Source organism: Calypte anna, chromosome 5A (assembly GCF_003957555.1).
Source record: "Calypte anna isolate BGI_N300 chromosome 5A, bCalAnn1_v1.p, whole genome shotgun sequence".
Lineage (NCBI taxonomy): Eukaryota > Metazoa > Chordata > Aves > Apodiformes > Trochilidae > Calypte > Calypte anna.
Genome location: NC_044251.1, coordinates 37476187 through 37491739, shown reverse-complemented (window position 1 = coordinate 37491739; position 15553 = coordinate 37476187). Strand labels below are relative to the sequence as shown.

Below are 15553 nucleotides of genomic sequence, written 5' to 3'. Positions count from 1 at the left end.
TTTATTTTTTGAAGGTTTGAAACCTCCAATTTTAGGGGGGTTTTTGGTTTGGTTGATTTTGGTAGTTTTTTTGTTTTGGTTTGGTTTTTTGTTATTTGGAAGGAATTTTCACAGGGTAGATAAACCTTGTTGCAGCCCTTTCTCTTCCTACCTCTTCAGGTAGGCAATCTCTTGGATGAAACCAGTCTAAAATTGATTAAAGAGTTCAGGGTTGGCTAAGAGTTATTAACTAAGCGTGATTGCTCATGGTTGGCACACAGCTTATAATTATGCAGCTCAACTGAAAACAAAAGTAATATTTTAAAGAGCTGTCCTGGAACAAAAAAAATAGAATGACAATATTACAGTAATAGCTTGAATAACTGGTTATAGGAGTTACAAGAGAGGTTAACTTTCCACCCATTTGTGCTTTTAGCTCCGAAGTGTTAAATGTGTGGCAGTAATAGTTGTTGGAAAGGTTTCTTTTTCCCCTGAAATGTTGATGGTTACAGTGACTTGCAGGAGGAAGACGTTTTGAGCCAGGCTGACCCCAAGGTTCCCTGTGCTCACTCTTTGTTTTGAGACCTGGCATCAAAATGAAATCTTGGTGGGAGCAGAGAGATTTCAGACTCAAAGCTTGGGTAGAACAAGAGGTGGGGTTGCTGCTGTTCACCAAATGGCATCTCCTTGGGCCTCCCAAGAGCTTGCCATGTGTTCTTAAAAAACTGTCCATGTCCACCCTTGGCACCTGCAGTGGAAATTACTGCCCTAAGCACTTGCCAGTCTTTGTAGGAGCGTGAAGGTACCTGGCAGCCCCAATTTGAATCCTAAAAATCGCATGTTGTGCATTTGTAGAAAAAAATACTTCACTCTGTTGGTCTGGAAATACAAAATTTCCTTTGTACTAAGGAGCCCTAAGGATTTTTCAGAGGTGCTTGACTTGCTAGGCAGGTGTCTATCAGGCTCAAAATGTACAAGAGGGTCTGACTAGACAGGACACTGTGTATTTGGCTGAGAAAGTTGCTATTTGACCTGTCCAACAAAGACATGTGGATGTGCTTCTTTATTAATACACAGAAAGATCTCTCATTCCATAAGCATGATGTGTTAGGAATTTAAACAAGAAAAATTAAAGAAATAACTAGAGGCATGTGAAAAGCTATCTTCAGCTTAGCCCAGACTTTCAGCTCTTTCGACTGAGCAGAGCCTTGGGAATTACCTCCATAAATGAGTGATCATATGTGGAGTTCTGTTAATTAAATTTAAAAATTGTGTAGGAAGTAAAAAGATGTAGCTACTTGTTTAATTAAGCTAATTAAGTCCCCAGGTAGCTGTTATATTTGCTTTATTCACTGCAAGTGTCTGGCTTGTTCTGGTTTTGAAGCCACGTCAGCGTTGACATGACTTAGAAAAAGGTTGTACTTCTAGGATGCTTGCTTGTTGTGCCTGTGGGGAAGAAAGGACAGAGCAGAAATGGGAGAAAGGGTGTTCTGGGCTCCAGGGTAAATGCAGTCACCTTTTGTGTCTGATCCAAAGACAATAAAAAGATTCCCACTAATTTCAGTGTGCTTCAGATCTGTCTTCCCAGACTGGGCTATCTGTGGTGGGGAGAGGAGGAAAAAAAAAATTCTTATTTTCTGATTGCAAGAGTTAACATTCATGCCAGGTGCAATGTTGAAGATGACCCCTCTACTCTGCTCTGGTGAGACCACACCTGGAATACTGGATCCAGTTTTGGGATCCTCTGTTCAAAAGAGATAGGGATCTACTGGAGAGAGTCCAATGGAGAGCTACAAGGATGATTAAGGGACTTGAGCATCTCTCTTGTGAAGAAAGACTGAGAGACCTGGGCTGTGTAGTCTTGAGAAAATAAGACTGAGAGTGGATCTTATTAATGGCTATAAATATCTGAAGGATGGGTGTCAAGAGGATGAGGTCAATCTGTTTTCAGTGGTGCCCAGTCATAAGACAAGGAATAATGGGTTTAAGTTAAAACATAGGAAGTTCCACCTCAACATGAGGAGAAACTTCTTGATTGTGAAGGTGATGGAGCACTGGCCCAGGCTGCCCAGAGAGGATGTGGAGTCTCCTCTGGAGACTTTCAGAACCCATCTGGATGTGTTTCTGTGTGGCTGCCCTGGGTAGTCCTCCTTTGGCAGGTGTGTTGGACTTAATGATATCTAAAGGTCCCTTCCAACCCCTAATATTCCATGATTCTGTGTCTCTTCATCCTGGAGGTCCACCTTGACCCCATTTTGGAGAGTGAGTGGCAGGCAGGCAGACAGCCACTCTTGGGATCTGCCTCCTCCCATCCTCCGTGGCGAGTGTTTCACAGAGGCATGCCAGGTTCTTTCAGAGTCTGACTGACTATACCTGCTCTTCGAGTTCAGTGGATGCTTCAGCTGGGTGTTGATATGTTGCCTGAGAGATTACCCTCCTTCTGACTTTGTTTTCCAAACCTCTTCCACTGATGAATCACACGAGGCCAGTTTTTATTATAAGTGTGAAGGTATGTGATTACGGAGTCTGTTTCGGTCTCCCTGCATCTTCTTGCTCCTGAACTACCTTTTCTCTTTTTTTTTTTTTTTTTTTTTTTTTTTTGTAAAGCAGAGGAGTAAATAACACCTGCCAATTGGTGGGGAACAACATGAACACATCCCTTTCATGCAGAAGGTGTATAAGATGGTTGACTGAGGCCCCTCCTTGTGGGAAGCCCATCCCTTGCAGCTCCCTTTGAAGTCACGCGGGAGCCGCATGGGGTTGACAAGTTCAGGCATGGGGCAGAGGGTGAGTGTTTGAATCAGGAGCAAAGTCCTCCTCGTCCCTCTGTTCAGCCTGGCTGCCAAAGTGTTGTGTCTTGCAATGGAAGTGCAATGAAACTGCAGCTGAACTCCGATGTGTCCGTACCTGCTTGTTCCCAGCTCCCTTGCCAAAATCCTCCAGCTCTTGTTTTCTCTTAGGTAAAGCTGTGAGGTTCAACAGAGGTGTATGCTTAGCTCTGGGCCAAAATCCTTTGTGGTTCTTACAGATACAAAAGGGGTTCCTGAGCTCCTATTAGTTGGTCTTATCCACCCTTTGTGCTGTGGAGGAATGTGCTGTCCTCCACTTCCTTGAACTAGAAGGCAGCAGTGATTGAAGGCTTTACTACACTGATAAGCACCCTTTCCCCTCCCAGTCAGCTTAAGCTTGGCCAAGCTACCTCTAAAACAGCCAGAAAGGCAATATTTTCCCTCCCAGTTGTTCTCTGGGAACCAGGCTGAGGATGAAAGCACCAGAGAGAAGGAAAGGTGATTGCTGCTGTAGTTTAACCCCAGCTATCAGCTGAGCCCCACACAACTGCTCACTCACTTTTCCCCAGTGGGATTGGAGGAGACAATCAGAAAGGTAAAAGTCAGAAAACTCTTGGGTTGACATAAAGACAAGTTAATAGATAAGGAAAAACTGCACATGCAAGCAAAGAAAACCTAGGAATTAATTGACAGATTCCCACTATCAGGATGGTGTTCAGCCATCTCTGGGAATGGAAGGCTCCATCACACAGAATGATTATTCAGGAAGGCAGATGCCATCACTGTGAACATCCCCCCTTCCTTCTTCTTCCTCTGGCTTTTATATTGCTGGGTATGATGTCATATGACACTTAATGTCCCTTTGGTCATTTGGGGTCAGCTCTCCTGACTGTGTTCACTCCCAGCTCCTTCTGCCACCCCCCAGCCTACTTGCTGGTGGGGTGGAGTGAGGAGCAGAAAAGGCCTTGGTGCTGTGTAAGCACTGCTCAGCAATAATGAAAACATCTCTGCCTTATCACCACTGTCCTCAGCACAAATGCAAAACATCACCCCACATTAACAACTCTGAAGGAAATTAACTCCATCCCAGCCAAATGCAGCACAGCTGTTTGCAGCTCTGTGTGCCAGTGCTGTGAAGCTGCACACCACCAGTTTGGTTTGGTTTATTCAGAGATCAGAGGGCCCTTATAGCATTCACAGCATCGTGCATTATAAAAATTCAGGCTTCTCCTTTACTTCTCCCAGCTCAACAGGACTTTTCCCACTGTGGTGCATTTCCTGCTCTGATATTAAACCTTCCAGGCAGAATTCTGCTGTTCCCTTGAAGTTATGCTGTGCCAACTAGATCTTGGCATTAGGAAACTTTTCGCTGTACTTATTACTCTTTGAATATTGCTGTCAAGTTGGTATGTATGGTTGTAACCATACAGATGGTTACATTCTTGTATGACTTATCTCCTATGATATAGCAATTTCCCTGTAGCATCATCTGTGCTGCCTTCAGGCTGTTGAGTTTCTCTGAGCTTCCCCCTGAGAAAGAAGATCAACATCAGCAGCATTGTTGACCCAAACTGATTGCATGATCTGCTGTTACTTTTCATGATTCTGTCAAAAACAATACTGTGGCCCCTGGTTTCTCTATAAAGATGTTGGGTTTTTTTGCCTACGAGCAGCCATAGTCAATGCTGAGAAGGAAAGAAGTGAGAAGCAAAACTTCCTTTTGAGGTGTTCGAATCTTATTAAATAAGAAAACATAGTGAGAAGTCCCCTCGGTCTGTGAAAGCAGCTGCTGGTGATGGAAGTTCAAGATGGAGTCAAGAAGAAAATCCTGCAGATTTTCCCCCGCTGGGTCAGTAGAGCTGTCCTGCTGTGTTTGCTGGGTCAGTAGGTGCAGCACAGAGTGTGAAGGCAGTAATGAAGGTGTAAAGCAGGGGCAGAAACCTGGGGAACCGTGTTGCAAGGGTGGCTGAGGTTAGCCCCAGAGCCTGGGTTTAGCAATCTGCTTGCTGTGCACGCTGCCTTCAGCACGTGAGCATCCAGCTGGCTGCACGAGCTCTGTGGGTTGTGGTCCAGGATGTGTGAGGAGCTCCCAGGAGTTTAGTGCCACCAGCACCAGGCCCTCCACGTTGCATGGCTGTGGGATGGGTCCATGCAATGGCAAACGCATCCCTTTGGGTTGGGTGTTGCTGTTCAGGACCTGTTGGATAGTCTGATCGTGGGAGGGCAGGTCTGTGGCCAGATGGTTTCTGTTCAGTGTCATAGGTCAGGAATTATTTTCTATTTCAGTCGCATTCTCTCTGGAATTTGGAAGTTGATCTTGGATGCCGTGTTGGCTGCTGCTGGGCAAATTTCATCTTTAAAGGAGATCACAGCAAGTTTGAAAGCCAGACTTTTACCAGTGGTCTATTTAATTGTGTTTTGTTTAATTTAATTATTTAATTTAGTTGTATCTTACCAGTTGTTGCTGTTGATACCAATTTAAAACTGGAGAAACTCTTAAGACTGGTTGGACCTCTTGTCTAGGACAAGATATCTCTGTGTCCAGCAGGGTGCTGATGTCCCAGTTTTCAGCAGCCCCTGACTTTAGTCCTTATTTTGGATCCTTTCAGCTGTAATTTTTTGCTATATCCTACTAACATGTGCTGTGAGAAGGTCTTGAGTGTATCTAGAGCCTCTTTATAGAGTACACTTGAGCTGTGGTATGATGTGAGCACAGCTGCTTAGTTGATGTGAAGGATTTGACTGGTCTTTAATCTTGGAGACTTCAAGGGGACAGAGGTTGTTTTGTAACTCTCGTGCATCTCCTGCTGTTGGTCTGAGAATTATGTTCTTTGTGCCCTGTGTCAAAGCTGGGTGATGCTTTGTTTCATCTCCTGTTCTCAGCTGGTTGTGTCTTGACCACAAGGAGTGCAGGATTTGTTTTGTATCCCACTGGAGATCATGGATGTCAGAGGAAGGGAGGAAGGGTCCTCTTTGACTATAAAACCAGGAGTCTAATGTATTGTTGTGTATGGAGACTGGCAAAAAAATGGTAAGCACTAAAGAAAAGTTTTGGAAACCTAAGTAAATAAGGTTTTTTACCTTAAAATCTGAATTTTTGGCATCCCATAAACCAGTATGTGTCACTGTAAATGTATATATATTGTAGAAAGAATATATATTTGAAATACCCAGCTTTGTAAAGAAATAGTTATCTCTCTGGTAAATTGAAATTTAAACAAAATAGATGCATAGTATTGCTCCAGCTGATGTTTGTATGGGGAATGTCTTCCACATTGATGAAGACAGAGAGCTGTTCAAACACAGCTTCCTAACACCAGTGTACAAAGCCAAGCAAACGTGAAAATTAATATACAGTCAAAGCTAAATACTTAATTAAAATTTTCTCTGTGGGACTGATTTGTTTTTTCCAGTTGGTTTGGTTTTGGTAGGGTTTTTTTTTTTAGTTTTATGGGGTTTTGGGTTTTTTGATTGTTTATTTGTTTTGTTTTGTTTTTTTCCGGTGGAAAATAGTGTCTACAAAATCAACATTTTGAGAGGATTTTCCAAAGCCAGTTCTAGCTTCCCTGTTTTGTGTCTCATTGGTAGAGATGTGTCCCTTCTGGCAAGTAGCTGGAGTTGTGTGAATAAGCTGTTCTTTCACCCTCTCGTTGAATAAATTTGTTTTGCCCATCCTAACAAATTCCCAATAGTTGAATAAACCCAACAAACCTACACAACATTTTTTTTTTTAATTTGCAATAAATTATAGGCTAGAGAAATGTATGGTGATGGTGTGTGCTGCCTCTGTTTCCTCATTTGCCCCAGAAAATATTTTTTTCTCTCTGCTCATGTTGGTGAAGCTGCAGTTAGCAAAGTGCTGCTACACCTTTACACCATGGGGTCAGCCTGCCTTGGACACCTTCTTCTCCCACTTAAGAGCTCTGCCAGGTCCTCTCTGATCATAAGTAGCATGTTTTTTTGGCTCTGATAGATATAGAGAGAGTTCAGCTTTCTCTTTTCCCTGTATTTTAATGTTAATCCCTTAAAAGCATTGGTTGGTGCATGGCAGGGTTTTGCAGCACATGGGTAAATGTTGTCTGGATTAGTGGTGGTCCATACTCTGTTTCTCTGGGAGCTTAGGCCAATGGTTTAGGGGTTTATTTGGATGCTGTGATGTGTGTTACCTGGTGAAGAACCAAATTTTGGCAGGATACATCATGTGTTGCTGGAGAAAAAGGAGGGAGCCTGGGCTCATCCTTTTTTTTTTTTTTAGGGCTCAAACTTCAGGGATCCTTAGCTGTGATTTTTGCTAAAATCTCACTGGTGGGCAAAAAAAAACCCAAACAACAAAAGGTCAACAAAAGCACTTAATTAAAAGTGTAAAAAAAAAAAAAAAAGAAAACTACTCACCAAAAAATAAATACCTTCTTTCAAGGGTAGGTTGACCAACAGTGAGATTATTGACTCTCTGATTCCTAAAATTATGTTCTGTATTTCTAATTTAGATTAATGACAAATACTTAGGTAGCAGCACTAAGAATTTGCTGCTTTCTATAGTTCTAGGCCAAAAGATGATTTATGTAAGAAATCAGCATTTACCTCAGCACTGATAGTATTTTGAGAGACTGGAACAATTTCAGTGGAATATGATATAATAGGGAGGAAATATCCATATAATTCACGGAACAGATATGCACGAGTCTTTTCAGAGAACTGTGTGTGTTTAATGTTATTCCTGCTTCATTTATCTGAGAAATTGGAACACTATTAACCAGTTCTTTTCCTCTTTAATCTTTATTTCATCTAGCAATGTTGAGATGGCTTAGCACTTCTAAAAAGAATCAAGTTCCTTATTTATTATGGAGCCCTGAAAAATTTGAGCCATGGTTGCTTGATTTTTATTTATTTTATTTTATTTTTCAAATTAAGGTTGTACATGAGAATATGTAGAATATATAGAGAGCTCCAAATATTGTCAGGCACTGGGAAGAAGGAAGAGTCTTTGTCTTGAAAAACATTCTTCTAACATTGTCTTTACTTTTTCAGGTGGATTTGGAGCCAGAAGGCAAAGTGTTTGTCGTCATAACTCTTACAGGCAGCTTCAGGGAAGGTAAGGCAATTGTTTTGGCTCATTCCTCTTGAGAGATGGACCCTGGTGCACACTCTTGCCATCAGTTTCCAAACTGTATGTAAGAGGATGGCTTTCCACACCTGGGCCATGGGCTGTTGGGTGCTGGAGACGTCTTGAGCTTTGGGGGGAAGCTGGAAGGGGCTGTTTGTGATGGGTCACCCTGTGTGTGTGTGTGTGTGTCCTCTTCTCCATCTGATCTCAGACCCAGAATGCTGATTTGTGCAAGTTCTAGTTTATTTATCTGCAGTCGTCCTTCAGGTGAATTGGTTTTGTCACTGGTACTCTTCACCCGGGTGCCTCTTGAGGAGCAGGCTAAGGACCATGTAGAACATGTCTAAAATGAAGCATATTTAAAACATCTGGGTGATTTTTATTCTGTATTGATTCCCATCTACTTTGTGTGCATTTCTGTTTCCTGGGTTCGCTTTGTACAGGAAACTTAGAAGGTTTTTAGTGTGACAGCTTCCTTGAAAATGTATCTGGGTGGATTATATTTTTTCTGTGACGATTTTTTATATTCTGTTTTTAATTTCCCTGTTGTTTAATACGGTACCAGAGTGGATGAGCTTTGCAGGAAGAACCCAGGAAATCTGTGATGGGGCTCAGAAAAAGGGTGTTTTCCTCAGACCTACAGCGTGGTTCTTATTTGTTTTATGTGTTTTATCTCTGGCCTCAAAGTGCATTTGTTGGAGGGCATTTTCTGTAGAGAAGCCAAGAACTGAGGTAGGATCTGCTCTGCTGTCTGTTCCCTGTATCCTGGGAGAGCTGGATTTTTAATGCTTTATCTTGTTCTGCCCCAAAACCTGATTGCTGGGCGTAAAGGCTGTGGCATGGCCAGCCCACCCTGCTGTGCTCTGCCTTGGACATGAGGAGGGTGCAAGCTGGTGGGGTGCTTGTTTCAAGGGTTATGGGGAAGCTCTGCTCCTGCCTAGCTCCTGCCTAGCAGCTCAACCAGCTCACAACTTGTCCTGGGTTCCCAAGCCTGTCAGTGCCTCATTTTTTTGTTTTCTGATGCAGGTTTGAATACAAGCCTATGCTTTACTTTTGGGGAGCTGTCTTGCTCTTGTTGAGACATCAGCCTTATGTGTGCTGGGGCTGGGGCAGCTGCTTGATGGGGAGGTGATGCACCAGGGTGTCCTGGTTTGGGCCAGGATAAAGGTGATTTTCTGTCTTGTACTTTTGCTTTTAGCTAAGTCTCTTTAAGTAGTTGCTTGCTGAAATTAACAGCAAGTTTCTCAGACAGTGTCTGCTTCTAGGATTGATAACACTTGATGTTTATAGTTACTGCCAGAGACCGGTGTGCAGAGCCAAGGACACTGCTCAGCTCTGAGGAAAACATTTTACTGTCCAGGAGGATAAAGAGGTCCCACCTGAGCCCTCCTTTGGGGAGGAACAGACAAGATAGATGCCAGAATTGACCAAACAGAGTATTCCATCCCTTCCTGCCAGTGTTAAACCGTGACACAGGGGAACTGGTGAAGCTTTTGATTTTCTTTGGGTGGTTTGCACTCCAGGAGTGCTCTGCTTCTGGCAGGATAGCTGTGACCTTTTAAAGCATTTGAGCCCAATCCAGTTTGTTATCAGCTCAGCCACACCTGAGGGCCCAGCAAGGGTTTGCAGGGAGATGGTGTCCTACTCCTCCTCCCCCCCCTCCTCCTTCTTCTCCTCCCTGTGTGCAGCTGGAGACCATGAGCAGGGTGTAGTCCTTCTTGCAGTTGGGATGTTAGGAGGGAGACATGAACAGAAAGCTGGCTTTGACTCCTGAGGACATGCATGTTATTTGAGAGATGGAGAAGATGGGGAGTATGACACTCTGGCGCTGTGGCAGGGCAGAGGGGATCAAAATTCACTTGTCTTTTGAAGTTTCCTTTCCCTGTAAAGCTGGGCATCACCACAGCTTTCAGTTTCTGTCATTTAAAACAGGGTTGAGCAGGAGTGGAGGGATTGAGCATAAATCCAAGGTGTGGTTTCAACTCCTGCTGGTGGCCAAGCATTAAGCTATGTTGCTAAGAATGTCTCAAAGATGGGAGATGGAGAACTCAAATGCCTGTACCAGTGCTGCTTTCCAAGGAAAATGGGAAATACTGGAAATAGTTTCCTTCTTCTTCCTTTGTTATTGAGACGCGTGGACTTAAAGAACAGGAAGATCAAAGACAGCTCTTTGGGTTTTTTCTTGACTGGTTCATCCCATGTGTGGTCACATTCAGTGTTCTCAAGAATATTCATAATCCCTGAGTGCAGGTATGAACTTCTCCCAGTCACTGGATAGTGGAGGCATAGGTCAGGGATGGGTTTTCTTCTGAAAACCAGTGAGGTCTCTTTCATAACATCATGTTTGATTCTATTTTTTTTTTTTTTTTTTTTGCTGGAAACGTGGAGGCTCAGAATTGTATTTCAAATTTAATTTTTTTTTTGACAGAAATGTGAGAATACCTCACAAATTGAAAGCACAACAAATGTCTTCACACTTGTTTGCCCTGATCTGGGGAGCAGCTGCCACCACCTCATCCTCCCTGCTGGCTGTGGCTCACATGGCAGTGTTCTCCAAGGCTGTGTGACCCTACAGGGACACTGGACACACATCGAGGGTAGTATTTCTCATTAGACCCCATTGGGGCATCATGCACACCCATGGGGAGTTTCAAGCAATATGATGTTTAGGACTTTTGATCATTTTCTTGTGACTTACAAATAGTTAGGTGTATAACTGCAGTGATTTTCCTGCTCTGAAAAGAACCTAGCAGTGGGGACATGGTGCTGCAAATAAAGCTGAACTCCAGCAGGTATAAAGAACAATGTGGTAGTGTCTGTTGTCTGACTTTTCAAGACACTAACACACTTTTTTTTAGCCAAAAAAGTGGCTAAAAATGGGGCTGGAGGGGGGTAAGAAATTAAAAAAAAAAATCAAACCCAAGCAGACAAACAAGGCTGAGATGCTAGGTCCACCTGTGACTCTATTACTTTGTTGTCCAGGAAAGCTTACCCAAAATAGACAGCCCCAGGGGTGCTAACATGGACGTTCTTAGCTTTGGGAGTGGTGGGGTTTTTTTTTGTTGGATCAGAAGTTCCTTTTCTACCACAAGTTTAATTTGCTTCTGTGGGGATGGGTTAGAAGGGTGGCCCTCCCTGTGAGAGGTGCAGCATGTCTGACAGAAGCATTCCTGTGCTGTCAGGATGAGGGCAGTATGGAAAACACAGAGCTGGAAAGATATTAATCCTTATTAATCCTTTGTAGGTTCCTCTATGGCTCCTCTGTCCATCAGTGTTAACCTGCTGTTTTGAGGCAAGGAAATCTTGATCCCATTTTAAAAATGCATGTAAATCTTGAGGAAGAGGAAGGAATGGAGCAATAGGAAGGAAGGGAGGTCTAGAAAAATTATCTGTCTGTCTTTATTTTCTCCATTGGATGCATTTGTTGCTGTGCTAGGCTATAGCTGATTATATTAAGTCCTCTTATTCAGCTGACATTTCCTGTGTAAAGGGACTAGTGGAAAATTAAAATGAAAATCTCCTTACCTTGGGAGGAGATTACCTTTCCAAGCATTATTATGTGTTTGATGATGATGCTGGTGGCCTTGGCACCCAGTTGGGGTCGAGGGAAGCTCCCTCTTCTCCAGCCATCTCCCTCATGGACCCAAAAGCTGTTTTGCTCCAGGATGGTTTATAGAGAAAAAAAGGACTGATTTCTGCCTCCCAAACTTCAGGCATTGATTATTTCTCCCCCACTTCATTCCCTCAAAGGATTTAATTCAGTCTTTCCTGGATTTTCTTTCTTTGACCCTGCCTGATTTTGAGATTTCTTTTTCAAGCCATCAAAATAATAATTTCTCTTTACATTTCCTTATTCTTTTATATCTGAATGTTACTATGTTTTTGTTGCTGATGGTGTCTTCAGCATTGTTTACCTCTCTCTCTCTTTCTTTGTGTCTCCTTGCCCCTTTCTCTTTTTAAAAAAACACTAATGTGGGTGCTCTGAGAACTCAGTCTCTATGGTGGATGTGCCTCATTCAAGAACATGATGCTACAGGAGCTGTGGTTCAGCTGAACTCTGTGTCCTGCCACCCTCCCTGTGATGATCCATGTTGTACCAGTATCTCTGAGAATATCCACAAGACCTCAACTTTGTTTTAAGGCTCCTCTGAGGGAAAAATTCTGCTTTATTGCTCTCTAAAATAAGTAATCCTGTGAGAAGTGCACATTCCCAAATGTGGTTCCTCTGCTCCTAATCTTGGCCATAACCATTTCCAGTTAGACTTCTCCCAAGTTGTTCTTCCTTACCAATCCTTGGGCCACCCTGTCAGGAAAACAACTGTGACTGATGGCTGTTGAGGTTCTCTGGTGTGGAGTCCCTGAGGGACACTTCTCTCTACTCTCCCATGGTGGCACGTGGGTCCCCCTGGCTCTGGTTGGAGGTGATTTGGAGCCTCTGAAGAGCCTCTCTCTTGTGTTGTTCATAGTGAGTGGCCCTGATGCTCCCAGGGTGCCCCTTTGGGTTGATGTCAGTGGCACAAATTCCGACCTTGTCTCTCTGTGCTGCTGGGTACCATTTTGAGATGTGAAAGGGTGAGCCATGGATTACTTCCTTCTGTTATGAATCTGAAATAAAAAGCCTTGCAATATGTGTGGTTGAGCTACTCCTGTTGTTAGTGCTTCTGGAGGCTTGTGAGAAGTTAGTAGAGAGATTCAGCAGTCAGGGGGTTCTGCTGCAGTGAGGCCAGACTGGGAGCCCAGAGGCTCCAGGTGCCTGCCTGGAGGATGGGATGAATCTCTCTCCCTTGCAGCACTGAGCAAGCTGAGTCCCCTCACAGCTTTGCCTGCAAGGTCTGTTGCTGTACCCTCAGTTTGCCCCCTCTCTTGCTATTTGCTCTTTGAAATCTTGAGCAAAGCTAATGAAATTAAAAGAAATTCATTATTTGACTGAATTAATGACTGAAGCAAGCCCTTTAGGAAATTAAGTGCTTCTATTTTAGCGATTTGAACTCTTGTAATTTGCCTTCCTTTTTATTTTTTCTTTCTTTTTTTTTTTCCACATTGTCACTCTCAAAGTGATAATTTTGGCTTGAAGTTCAATTTTAATATCATCATTGTGAGGTAAGTAATGGTTGTTTCTTTTCTTTCAGTGTCAGGAAAGACAAAGACATATTTAAGTTCTGGGCAAGAAATAGAACAATGAGAATATTGAGAAGAAAAGTGCCTTGGTAGAGCAGATATAGCACCCATTACTAAATGTTTAATGTTGGTAGACTTTGCAGCAGCAAAGAAGCCTGAACTTGCTTCTAGAGCAGGAGATGCTGCTTTAGTTTGCAGCTGTCACACCATGTGTTTGGGAGGGTTACACAGAGACTCTTTGCTGTTGTTTTTCTCAGAATAAATTCTTCTAACCTGAAGTGGTTTTTATCTTAAGGAACAGCATTTCCTTTGACAGGCACCAGTAACTATTTGCAACCTTAAAGTCTCAAATGGTACATAGGCTTTGAGCTAAGAAGGTCCTTGCTCTGAACTTCAATATAGCTCCTCAGCCCCACAAAACTTCTATTTACAGATGTGTTACCAGGTGCTTGCACAAGAGGGAGAAAAAAAAATGTTTACTGGTCCTCTGTAAACTGCAATAATGACTGTTTTCAGCTTGTTTTTTGTAGTGAAGGGAATAATTATTGGAAACTATGAACCAGGAATGAAAAATGCCCTCTTCTCATCTCTTGACTAGTTAAGCCAGTCTTCTGTTTTGTATTACAAGCCAATGCAGAATTTTAAGGCATATGGTATGTACTGTCCAGAGAACCTTCTCATCTAAGTAGGCAGTATCAGTGCAGAAGCAGATAAAGAAAGTTTTGATATCTTTGGTTGACAGTCTGAGAAAATTTAAGTCTTCTGTGTCTAGCCCAGCGTCCTTTGTGGCAGAGAGCAGCAGGAGATATATTTCTTCTGTACCCCTGTGTTTTCTTTGATGCCCACACTTTTTTCCAGTCCTTTACACTTGTCAGATATATGCATGCTGCAGGCAAGGGATTTTCAGATGCTTTCTATGATGGTTCTACAGATGGAACCATGTTGGTTTCCAGATGGAAATAGGTCAAAGAAATATCAAGTCCTATGGGGGAGAAAATGCACCCTAAATACAGCCTGGAGAAGACTGAGCCCTTGCAGAGTCCAGGAATGTCATCCCCAGATGCTGTGCAAATCTGAATGAGAGGCAGGTGAACTTCAGTGGATCCCGAACTTTACTGGAAGATTGCAGTTGGGTTAAAAAGTAGAAGGCAATTCTAGAGGCTGATCTTGAAGCCCTGAACAGGTTTTACTCTCCTAGAGATTAGATTCTGCAGACATGCACCTCAACTGAGTTGTCAGCCAAGCCAGCAGGAGCAAGAGCTGATTTATCCTTGGCGTGAAGCATCCTTGAGTTAAGCACAAAGATGTCAAAACTTCTCAGCAACACTGAAGTTCTTGGAGGAGAATTTCAAAGTCAGAGAGACCATGAAGAGCCTCTTGGAGATCATTTTCACAGGGAGGAGCCTTTGGGCATTCTGAGAGATGTCATTTGGGCTACAACTTGCCAGTAGGAGAAGGGGCTGTGCTACATCCTCCTGAGCACTGCCTATGAATTGTCCTGTTCAAGCTGACTGTGGCATGAGAAGGGGTCACTATAAGGCAAGACAGCCACTCTTGGAAGCCTCTTGCCAGCCTTGGAAGAGAACATGGATGAACCTGGGGATAATGAATAAGTACTACTGTTTATGGTGGAAGGATAGTGTAAGGGTATTTTTTTTTTAAGTGAAACCTTCAAAATTTATATATTGCATTTCATATTTAAATATTGCAGACAGAACCCAAGTATTTTTGCACCCTGGCATTTTGGTATCTCATATGTTTCTCTTCTATTTTAAAAAAACACACAAAAGCAAACAAAAAAGAAAAGGCAGATTGGTAAATTCTGAACTTTTACAGAAAAAAGGATTTCAACAGGGGCAAGCAAGCAAAATTATTTATTCCTGACTGCTGGAAGATGCAGGCCCTGGGAAATGAGGTGGTTTGATGGGTGTTACGGAGGTGAGCAACACCCCAGCCTGCTGTGTGTCCACAGGACCATCATTCTGTCTTGGAAAGTGATCCATTTGGACATACTCCACAGATATTGCAGTGTGTCAGATCCCCAGAGGTGTTTGGCAGCAAGTCATGACTTGCCAGGTTCTGCCAGCAGCTTGGATATCCAGAAGCTGGAGAAAAGCAACAGACAGCAATATCAGAGTTAACTTTATTTCCTCAGTGGGCTGTGTTTTGTCTGGGCTCTGAAATCCAGATATAAATATGCAAGCTTGCAATCTGCTCCAGGTTTTCAGTGTTCCTGGCTGGAATGAGGAACAGAGATCCTTGCTTTATGTGATTGATGGAAGAAGTGAGGGTGGTTCCCAGAGGAGCTTAAATCTCTGTGGCCTTGCAGGATGGCAGATGTGGGCTGGGAGGAGCAAAGCACAAAGCCCTTGGGGGTCAGGACCATGGTCCTGTGGCCAGGGATGATGCCAGCAGCCTTGTCCCTGGCTGCTGTACCCTATTCTGGGGGATGCTGTTTCATGGCCATCTCTCTCTGCACCCTCTGTGGTCAAGGTCACAGGATGGGTACCCTGGACTGGGATGAAGTGGAGATGCCCCATGCACACTTCATGGCTGCACCTGT

At 43.3% G+C, this 15553-nt stretch overlaps 1 protein-coding gene across 1 annotated transcript in view; it reads left to right on the top strand.

Moving 5' to 3' along the window:
• Positions 1-15553, top strand: part of PRKCH (protein kinase C eta) — a 121006-nt gene that overhangs the window by 20983 nt on the left and 84470 nt on the right. The window contains exon 2 of the mRNA XM_030451914.1: positions 7797-7860. Coding sequence (XP_030307774.1) covers positions 7797-7860 — 64 coding nt within the window. The remainder of the gene's footprint in view (positions 1-7796; positions 7861-15553) is intronic.